An 11,393-nucleotide genomic window follows, 5' to 3' on the forward strand; every position below is an offset into this window, starting at 1 on the left:
ATTAATAGTTCTCCAGGCTTCTTGAAGGACATTCAAAGCTCTTCTTTGGATGTTGGCTGCCTTTTGTTCTGTTCTCGGTCAAGATGATCCCACATTGCCTCAAAAATGTTGAGGTCCAGGCTCTGGGGAGGGCTATCCATGGATGGATGGATGTCAGATCCATTGATTTGACAAAATCTCCAACACCAACACTCCAACACTACGACATGTCTTCTCATTTAATTGTTTTTCTTTATTTTTACTACTTTCTACATTGCAGATAGATACTGATGACATCAAATACATGACACAAGATATATGGAATTATGTAGCAAAGAAAAAAATTGATAAGTAGTTCACAGGCGTGCCTTGTCAGGGTTCATTTGTGGAATTTCTTGCTTTCCTAATGGTGTTGGGACCATAAGTTGTGTTGTGCAGAAGTCAGGTTGGTACACAGCTGCCAGCCCTATTTGACAACTGTTAAAATTCATATTATGGCAAGAACCAATCAGCTAAGTAAAGAGAAATGACAGTCCATCATTACTTTGAAAACTGAAGGTCAGTAAGTCCAGAAAATTGCTAAAACTTTGAAGTGTAGTAGCAAAAACCATCAAGCACTACGACAAAACTGGCTGACATGAGGACCACCCCTGGAAAGGAAGGAGTCACCTCTGCTGCTGAGGATAAATTCATCAGAGTCACCAGCCTCAGAATTCGCAAGTTAACAGCACCTCAGATTAGAGCCCAGATAAATGCCACACAGAGTTCCTGTAGCAGACACATCTCTACATCAACTGTTCAGAGAACATGTGAATCAGGCCTTTTATGGTCAAATAGCTGCTATGGAAAAGCAGCAAGCAGAAAAGATTTGTTTGGGCCAAGAAACACAACGAATGGACATTACACTAGTGGAAATCTGTACTTTAGTCCAAATTTGAGATCTTTGGTTCCACCCGCCGTGTCTTTGTGCGACACAGAAAAGGTGACCGGATGGTCTCTATGTGCATGGTTCCCACCGTGAAGCATGGTGGAGGAGGTGTGATGGTGTGGGGACGCTTTGCTGGTGACACTGTTGGGGATTTATTCAAAACTGAAGGCACACTGAACCAGCATGACTACCACAGCATCCTGCAGCGACATCCCATCCCATCCGGTTTGCGTCTAGCTGGACAATGACCCCAAACACACCTCCAGGCTGTGTAAGGGCTATTTAACCAAGAAAGAGAGTGATGGAGTGCTGCTCCAGATGGCCTAGCCTCCACAGTCACCTGAACTAAACCTGATTGAGATGGTTTGGGATGAGATGGAACGCAGAGTCAAGGCAAAAGGGCCAACAATTGCTCAGCATCTCTGGGAACTTCTCAAGACTGTTGGAAAACCATTTCAGGTAACGACCTCATGAAGCTCATCGAGGGAATGCTAAGAGTTTGCAAAGCAGTAATCAAAGCAAAGGGTGGCTATTTTGAAGAATGTAAAATATAAAATGTTTTGAGTTATTTCACACTTTTTTGTTTACTACGACATAATTCCATATGTGTTCATTCATAGTTTTAATGCCTTCAGTGAGAATCTACAATGTAAATAGTCGTGAAAATAATGAAAAACTATTAAATCACAAGGCGTGTCCAAACTTTTGACTGGTATTGTACATACATATACACATACATACATACATACATACATATATTCTCTACTCAACAAAAGAAATAATAGAGGCTACATCCTCTCAGCTAACCATCCAACTCGTTTCCAGAAAGCAGTTTAAAAATAAAGGGCATTAAGGGGATACATTAGTGCACATGGCACGAGTGACACACACATCTGTGAAGGGATTATCAGTGATGAACGATAAATCAGGTTTTGGAACAACATATGCTGCCATCCAGGCTTTGTCTTTTTCAGGCAACGCATTGCCAAACCACATTCTGCACATGATTACAAGAGTAAAAGACAGTGGGTGCTGAACCGGCCTGCCTGTCGTTCACCCACTGAAAACGTTTTGGGGATTATGAAATACAAAATGTAACAAAAGCAATTGGCCTCCTCAGCTTCCAGATGCTTAAGTCTTTTGAAATATGTTTCTGAAAGCATGTTAAAATCAGCATTTTTTTTAAATGTCCCAGTTTCAACATCTGATAGGATATGTTGTCTTTTTATTACTAAATATAGTGCATGGCCAGTACATAACATTCCCACTAGTTACCCTGCCATCCTTCACTTTCTCCATCACTCTCAGACACACTAACACACATACACGCACATAGACACATTCAAAGATATTCCACAGCTGTTATCTTAGCAAGACTTTAACTGTGTCATGATGCCACAGTTATTCATTCAGTTCTATAGCAACTAACATATAGAATAATCCATCTAAATCCAGTAAGCAGTACTCGTATAATACTATAGTATTGCATACTTTACGGATTCAAGGAACTTTACCCTCAAACAAACATCAAACACTGAAATCAGTTCCAGCATGTTTTACCTTAAACGTTTTACACTGAAGCAGCGAGCTGCATACTTGTGACTGATGATTTTTTAGACAGCAATGGTTTATTTATATCCCTGTACATCAGCGTAGCTATGTGCACACAGCCTTTTCATTTCAAATGCACCTTATTACAAGTTGGCAGAAAACACTTAAATAGTTCCCTAAAACTGTGTGTGTTACTCCCGTTCTCACTGGTTGCTCGCTGACCCACGTTGATTCTCCTGCTCTGGTCGTTCGTCAGCTTGCAACGTGGCGCCGGAATCCCTCTCGTGTTACCGACATCCCGTGGACCAATGGGGGATATTCTGGCAGTGGTTGAGGCTGGGGCCTGAATCAAACGGAGTCTGTGAATGGCTGTACGTAAGGCGGCAGGAAATCCCTGCCGCCTTACGTACATTGCATCCCTTTCATTGGGATAAGGGACAGGATTGACTAAACCGGGGAGGAGTGTAGGTGTTCAGAGAGGACCTGTTTGCGGGCGCAGGTTGCGTTTTGAGGGTGTTTGAACATTGCTGCAACATTGTTGCGCTCCGCCGCTGAAGACAGGACAAAAAGTCGGCGTTTAGCGGTCCAGCAGTGAAAGGAGCTACACAGCCGCTTGATCATTGTGTGTTGTGGTGTTGTAGGCCCGTTTCGGAGATCGCTGTGCCCTCTGAGAGAAGTCAGCTTGAACCCCGACTGATGGCCGGCTTCAGCTTCGTGTGCGCTGTGCTCCTCTGCGCCGCTGTGGCGCAGACCAAGCCGACGCTGAGAAAAGAGAGAGTTCATCATGAGCCAGAGCTAAGCAGGCAAGCCCACGAAGACAATAAGAGCTTCCAGTATGACCATGAGGCCTTTCTGGGCAAAGAGGAGGCCAAAACATTTGATCAGCTCACCCCTGAAGAGAGCAAGGACAAGCTCGGGTAAGGAAATGCTACCAGCACTCTGCCACATAAGCTGATTTTTGGTATCTGAAAGTGAAGTTAGTGACAGGCTTGGTGGGATTTCGAAGGACAGGTTGGAGCTTTTGTGTTTGTTTGTTTGTTTGTTTGTTTTAAATCACACACTCTGCCGCTGAAGCCCGTTTCGTGTAACTGTTCAGACTAAGAACACTAAACATTTAAAAACATGGGAACATGTGCCTGTGAAAGCACTCCTGCTTTATTATGGCACCCATACTGTTTGCACACACTGTACACTTAATAGTCTGCAGAAATCTTAATTACAAATACTCATTAAAGATTCATTTATGGGGGTGAAGTTTAAGGAAAGTTTAATGGCCGAAGTTCTGCATGTAGGTATTCTGTACAAAACTGCAGGGCACGCTCAGTGTGCCACTTGGTTCTGTTGGCAGGATTCTTCAAGTATTAAACGTTTTTTTTTTTTCTTCTGCCACTGCTGCAGTGACAAGTTGGCACCATGTGACGCAAGTTAGTCCATAAAACTCCTGCTTGTTGTCTTGAAAGAGGGAGGACCCCTGTAATATCACAACGTGGCAGCCCAGGTCTAAGAATACACCACAGATGCACTGCAGTTTTTAGCTTTCTAACCTGGGTTTGCCTGCCCCTCCCTCAGAAATCCTTTCTATGAATCCACATTACCTGTAGGAAATTAATTATTTATTAATTATTAATCCAGCCTGTCATTAATCAGTATCTCATTACTAAAGTCTTCGGTCACTCTATATTTTACTTTTATACTTTCCTTCTTACATTTAATTGGTTTTCAAAGTTTTTCTTTGGACATCTGTCTTGTCCCCCCCCCCCCCCAATTTTTAGTCCATTCCTTTATTTTCATTTTCATTTTTATTTTTGTCTGTTTGTTTGTTTAATCACTTAACACTAATGTGAATCATTCAAGCGTTACAAAGCACGAAGTGGACAATCTGTGAACAATAAAAAGGAAGTAGCAGGCCTGTAAAGGACTAATTACAGCAGATGAACGGTATCTGAAACCTATGTTCTTAAGAAAAAGGACAAAAATCAACCGAAGACTTGACGCAGGACTAGAGGGTCAGGGTTTGCATTTGCATTTCAGCCGGTGGTGTTGGGGACCTTGTCAAACTTGACAGAATTACTGATGCAGAAAAATACCATTAGGTTTTGATCCACCATCTAATACCATCTGAAAAGCATCCTATCAGCAAGACTTCATTTTTCAGTATAGCAATGATCCCAAACACAATGACAGTGCGGTTAAAGCATACCTGGACTGAAAAACACACATTAACATTATCAGTCATGGACTGGTCTCCCCAGAGCCCGGACTTCAACACTACTGAAGCTGTGTGAGATCATCTTGACAGAGAACGCTACAAAAAGCAGCCAACATCCAAATAAGAGCTTTGACTGTTCTTCAAGAAGCCTGGAGAATTGGCCCTGAAGCCTACTTAAAGAAGAATAAACACTGCCATACCGAATACTGACTTTTAAACTTCTTAAATTGTAAAACCTCAATTTTTGCCTTCTATATTGAATTTCAGCAAATCTCTGCACATTTCAATAAATAAATATTTTCAACCAAAATATAAAGAAATGAGGGGCTGAGTCAGTATTTTTGCACAACACTGTATGTTGCCTATATATGCCTATAAGATCTAGTTAATATACCACTAATATCGGTCTTTTCCCCTGCCCAACAGAAAAATTGTGGACCGAATAGACAGCGATGCAGACGGCTACATCACCACAGCTGAACTCAAGGCTTGGATAAAGCGCGTCCAGAAGCGTTATGTGTATGAGAATGTAGCCAAGGTGTGGACTGATTATGACCTGAATAAGGACAATAAGATTTCCTGGGATGAGTACAAACAAGCCACATATGGATACTACCTCGGTATGGGCTCACTAGTTCAAGACACATGGTGTATTTTTTTATTTTTTTTTAGTATTAAAGTATTACATGGCTATTAAACCTGATTCATTTTTTATTCATCTTTTTTTTTTCACCCTCTTAGCCAACCCGGAAGAATTTGAAGATGCCACGGACCAGTTCAGCTTCAAGAAGATGCTCCCTCGTGATGAGAGGAGGTTTAAAGCAGCTGATCTGAACAGGGACCTGGCAGCAGACAGAGAAGAGTTCACAGCCTTCCTCCACCCTGAGGAGTTCGAACACATGAAGGATATTGTGGTTCTGGTAAGCCCTTTGTGTTCACATGATCTTTAAGTAAGGAGTACGCACGTCAGACCTGAAAGAAGTGACGTTCCCAAAAGTAAGAGCACGTCTGCCTAATAAGAAATATGATTTAATTCCAAGAGTTTTGAGTTTCTGTTCCATGTGTTTGATCTCGCTACTTAAATAAATGTGCTACATTTGAATAACCTCCTAATGAAATTTTAACTTGGCCCAGAAATGATTGAGTTCCTATATATTTTTTTGGGAACAGGTCCAGTGGGACAAACCGACCGTCCCATTTAAAACTCAATCTTTAAATATAAATTCGGCTTCGTGGAATGTGGGGTGGCGAATGTTAGCAGTGATGCACTATGCTGCTCTGTTCATAAAATTTGTACTACCCATTTGACAGAGTTAATTATTAATCTCTCATTTTTATGATGTTGCTGAATGTTACCAAAGAACGGTTCAGCCAGGGGTGTCTTCACTGATTGTGGTGAATCTGGCTAGAGCTAACATGATAGTTACACATACATACATGCTGCATTCATACTTTATACTTACAATGAATTTTTCAGAAACACTGATCTTTCTAAAACTATGCAAACGAATGAGTAACTGATGGTACATGCGATCATAGGAAAAACATTAGAAAGGATGTGGCTGTAGGCTAGCGTGAACAATAACTGAAGGAGATTGCTGTGCAGGATCAGGGAGGAACGTGAAGTTGGTAAGCGCCAACTGGAACCCTACACACACTTCACATTTCTACCTTCAAACTGCTTGTGTTGCTGCCATCTACTATTGGCACCAGAGAGCTCCTGCACACTGCAAACGTGGAACAATACCAGTCCTTAAGAATAGTAGATTAAATTTGGCAGACGAGAAATCTTTCATTCTGAAGCGTAACACTTTCCATGAGCATTCACATGTATTTGGCCAAAGAAAACAGAACAGAACCGGTCGTAGTTAAGTCAGAGAGATGTGAATAATCAAGGAGGCATAGTTATTGATTAGGAATTTGGGAAAACTAGTCAGGAAGCAAAACTTGGATGTATGTGGTGGTGTTTATGTAGGTCTTCATTTCTTCCTTTTAACACACCATTAAGAGAATTTCTGAATTTCAACCTAAAAAGAGTTACGAAAGGGTCAGTTTTAGTGATCTGAAACTGTTTGATGTGAAAGAAAGCTCATATAAAATGCTTTAGTTCATTGCTGAACCCATTATGTTATTTTCCAAGCAAAGACAAGATTTTATAGCAGAACATAGGTTTTAATTATGATACCGGTTATACTGCTGTGAATTGTCGTGTCCTTTTTGCATCCTTATAAAACGGAGAACATCTTACCCTTTCAGTGTTTCTAAAGATCTACACTGGAGAAAAATCTCTTTTTGCTGACCCTGCACAGATGTAGGAGTAGCAGCTCTAATCTAAGTAACTCCAGAACAGCCAAGCTGCTTGCCCTGTCTGTAAAGGGGACCCCGAACACCCTTTGGAAGAAAATAGTCTCTGCATCATGTATCCAAGATTTCATTCTCTCGGTTGCTACCCAAAGTTCGTGACCATAAGTAAGAGTAGGAACCAAACTGACAGCTTTGCTTTCATGTTCAGATCACTACAGCATCCACATCACTACAAGTGCCACCCCCACACGAACAAAACCCTGAGATACTTAAACTCCCTTCCCTTTAATTAACCAGTTAGCCAAATTCACATACTGTCAGATCCAGTATGTTACAGATAAATCTAGTGGAACCAAGTGTTTGCTGAAAAGGGTAAATCATTGTTGAGTGCAACTCATCAGTAGTCCTGTATTGTTGTGTCACTCTGCCGGCCCAGCTGTGAGCAGAATCTTATAAATTCACTTTTCCACCCCAGGGTTGCACGTTTCTCTTCTATTACTCAAAGTGAAAGTTCCTCTATAGTTGACGGACCCTTGTGTCTTCCTTTAATGATATTATTAACTCATTCTCTATGCAGGAAACCTTGGAGGACATTGACAGGAACAGTGACGGGCATGTGGATGAGGACGAGTATATCGGTGAGTTAATTCAAAAATTGAAAGCAATTGGTAAAAAAATAAAAACCCGTTAGCACTCAAACATCTACTTAGAACCTAACAATATACCACTCAGTGTTTTTAAAACACACACTGACAATTTGAAGCATACAAAGACGAACAGGAATGTGAATAAGGAGCATAATATAATATTTCAACAATTTGCCTCAATCCCCTAATCACTGGAAAAAGTGGATTTTAAAGTGTTGCAGGAGTTTGCAGGAACTTTTCAGCTCTTTTTAGAAATACGAAATATGTACATGTCCTCTTGATAGCATTATGTGTGCACAGTTCTTTAATTATGAATCATTTAGTGTTGATGATTTTTCTATCAGTGCACTGAAATGACAACTCTGCCGAAATAACAGGACTTAAACTTCACCTCCACTATAGATGGATGTTAGGGTTCAGAGCTTCAGTGTCATTGGTGTTTGCTTTGGAAAGCTTGCATGTGAAATAGTGTACATTGTGTGTATGCCATTTCTGTAGGAATTTATACCAGGAGTGTATTTAAGGTGTAAATTGTGTGTTCTCTTTAAATGCAAACTAAAAAAATGTCGAAATGTCTTATTCAAATGTTCTTTCATCATTTCTTTGGGTTTCAGCGGACATGTTTGCACATGAGGATGGTGGTCCAGAACCAGAGTGGGTCAAGACTGAGAGGGAACAGTTCTCTGACTTCCGAGACTTGAACAAAGATGGAAAAATGGACCAGGATGAAATCCGTCACTGGATCATGCCACAGGACTATGATCATGCACAGGCGGAGGCCAGACATCTGGTGTACGAGTCTGATCAGGACAAGGTATACTGTTAGAGCTATGTTGATATGGTTTCATATCTATTGCTTGTGCCCTTGTGGATGTGAGAGCTTGTCAACACAGGGTTCATTAGAGTCACCGGGTACGAGCTGGAACCCGTCCTAGCCGACAGAGGGCAAAAGTAAGTGTACGATCTGGACGGGCCGCCAGAGTGCAGGCACAGAGACGGCATGCAAACAAGTTAATTTTCTTTATTGGTGTATTTCGTATTTGTGTATTTTCAGTTCACAGCAGAATTCTTCACTTGAGTGTTTTTTTGCTTTCGGGAGAGTGTTTTTGTTTACATTTAAATAAGAGCTTTTTTAATCATCATATTTCACACGTTCTATCTCCCTTATCAGGATCAGATGCTGACTAAAGAGGAGATCCTCGAGAACTGGAACATGTTTGTGGGAAGTCAGGCTACTAACTATGGAGAAGACCTCACCAGGAACCACGACGAGCTCTGAGCTCTCACTGCAGCTTCGTGTGTGTGTGTGTGTGTGTGTGTGTGTGTGTGTGTGTGTGTGTGTGTGTGTGTGTGTGTGTGTGTGTGTGTGTGTGTGTGTGTGTGTGTGTGTGTGTGTGTGTGTGTGTGTGTGTGTGTGTGTGTGGAGCGCTGGTCTACAAAGACACAATCACACACAGTGACAGTAAGAGTGGGACAGATGTCAGTTTGTTAGACTTCAAACCAACATTGTACCAAATGAGAGGACGCACGAGTGTCGATCCTACCACTAACTCTGTGGGTCTGTTTCAGTCTTCGTATCGATGTTGTGCTTCTGACATTCAGGAGCAAAGCCAGACCCCGTGGACTTACTTTCCAACAATGGTGCCTTCCAGCCGAATCGCCAGATTCATTGCCTCAGAGATTTGTGTAGATAGTCTGTAACAAAACTTGTCAAAGCTTAGTATTGTCAGACATGGGAACAATTTTTGATGCTAATGTGAAACCACAGCTCAGAACGTTTGTTCTGAATTTATTTATTTATTAAATTGCTTCTGAACTTTAGGTTTGAGAGGAATATAGTGTTCTACTAAAGGTCTTTTCCTTTTCAGAAAAACAGACAACACAAATTTAGTTTTTTCGTTTGTTTGTTTACAGTTTTATTGTCCTGTTAACTAAAGACTTTTTATATCCTTTAAGTATTTTAAGAATTGTTGATTACTGATGTTTAATGGCATGGTTTTTGCACGCATTTGGTTTTAGTGTAGCCTGTGAAAAAAATGTTTCTCCACATTTAGTTTGAAATGTATTTATTGGTATACGTAAGGCCAACTGTGTGCTCAGTGTTCACATTTTCACTTTTTGATGTTTCATTTTTAACTTTATCTGTTTACAACTGTCTGATTTTAAGGTCAATTAGGCTAAGGCCTACTGAATATGTAATGGGTGGAAATAAAGTCTCCCTTCCTTGATTTCTCACGAGTAAGTTCTTGCTTACTTTTACCTCACTCCAAAGACTTATTCCTTGTCTTGGCATTGTACCTATCAACCTGGATTATTATTATTATCATTATTATTATTATTATTAGAACAATGTAGTGTGTGTGTGTGTGTGTGTGTGTGAAAATAAATGTCAGTAAATGATCAGGACACTGTTGCTCAATCCCCCCACACACCCACGCTCACTCTTACACACACCTTTTAAAAAAAAATCTTTAATGTTTTCCCTGTCTTGATGTATCCCAATCCCAAGTTGCATAATTTGCATACCACACAGGCACAAACCTGCATTAGAAACTGCACATGCTCACAAAATGTATCCAACTACAGTTGCTATGCGTTTCCACACATGTAGAAATGCGTTTTCTTTTTTACTCCATGTTACTTGCACTTTTAATTTGTGTTTGAGTTAAATATGACACGTCTTATTAGAGGCTAGCTATTTCACATTGTTCAGTGTTTGTTCTGAGTTAAAGGGCTTTCAGCAGTGAGTTGAACTTTATTAGTTAGACTTTCCCAATAGAGACTTGGATCTCTTGTGCCATCAGAATGGCCCTAATTCTCCTTCCCGTTCTTAGTTGTGACATCCAGTGTGGTCTGCTGCTGGTGTACCCCACCTGCCTGAAGGTTAGACTTTTCCAATTGGGTATGCTCTTTTGCATACCTTGGTAATAAGTGGTTATTCGGGTTACTGTTCATCAGCTCAAAGCAGTCTGGCCATTCTCCTCTGAATCAGATCAGAGGCTCTGATCTGTGGCATCAATAAGGCTTTTTTACTCAGGGGTTTGCCACAGACTGCATATTTGTAAGTGCCAAAATAGCGGCACCAATAACAATGCCACACTTAAAATCACTTAAATAACCACGTTTCCTCATTCTGATACACAGTTTGAACTTCATTTAAGGCAAACCGCAGTTTTAGGTTAACTATGTCTAAATGCAGCACTGTGACACGATGGAACTGACGCCTCACTAGAAGAAGGTCCTGAGTTCAATTCCACCACCTGGCTGGGGGTTTTTTTTTGTGTGGAGTTATGTCTGTTCTCCCCGCGTTTGCATGGATTCCCTCCGGCTACTCCGGCTTCCTCCCACAATCCAAAGACATGCAGTTGGTGAATCTAAATTGCTCATAGATGTGAATGTGAATGCGAATCGTCTCCCTCTCTCTGTGTTAGCCCTGCGCCAGGCTAGTGACCTGTGGTAGCCTCGATAGGCTCCAGCCCCCCTACGACCCTGACAAGGATAAGCAGAAGAGGATGGGTAGAAGTCTAAATGCTTAAATGTATTGGGTTGGGAATTCATATAGCTAATACTACTAGCTAAATTAATAACCTCAAACATAATCCTGGGTTTCTGCAGTTTCTGAATGGTCAACATTTACATTTATTTACAGCATCATCGTCACAACTTAATAAAAATCATTATGCATGTAGAAAACCAGTTAAAATACAAATTTTCCACTGTCAGTGTGACATGGTGTCGTGCTCTCTCTGTGTCCTTGCTACAAATGGTAACAGGT

The 11,393-nt window shown here is 41.0% G+C and overlaps 1 protein-coding gene across 1 annotated transcript; it reads left to right on the plus strand.

Annotated features, from left to right (window-relative positions):
- The first annotated feature begins 2,997 nt into the window (after window positions 1-2,997).
- Window positions 2,998-8,897, plus strand: rcn1 (reticulocalbin 1, EF-hand calcium binding domain). Its single transcript, XM_085353933.1, has 6 exons — window positions 2,998-3,375; window positions 5,094-5,287; window positions 5,409-5,587; window positions 7,549-7,609; window positions 8,233-8,432; window positions 8,790-8,897. The coding sequence occupies exons 1-6, from the start codon at window positions 3,155-3,157 to the stop codon at window positions 8,895-8,897; spliced, it is 963 nt and encodes a 320-aa protein (XP_085210059.1). The 5' UTR covers window positions 2,998-3,154.
- The last annotated feature ends 2,496 nt before the right edge of the window (window positions 8,898-11,393 follow it).

This window comes from Diplotaxodon limnothrissa, linkage group LG1, assembly GCF_057381915.1.
Source record: "Diplotaxodon limnothrissa isolate DT_005_m linkage group LG1, D_limnothrissa_male_GT1.1, whole genome shotgun sequence".
NCBI classification, from domain to species: Eukaryota; Metazoa; Chordata; class Actinopteri; order Cichliformes; family Cichlidae; genus Diplotaxodon; species Diplotaxodon limnothrissa.

Excerpts from the sequence above, each read along its gene's own strand:
- rcn1 (XM_085353933.1), top strand. The coding sequence starts at position 3,155 with ATGGCCGGCTTCAGCTTCGTGTGCGCTGTGCTCCTCTGCGCCGCTGTG. Across the intron at positions 3,376-5,093 it reads GAGAGCAAGGACAAGCTCGG|AAAAATTGTGGACCGAATAG; the intron begins GTAAGGAAATGC and ends CCTGCCCAACAG. Across the intron at positions 8,433-8,789 it reads ACGAGTCTGATCAGGACAAG|GATCAGATGCTGACTAAAGA; the intron begins GTATACTGTTAG and ends CTCCCTTATCAG.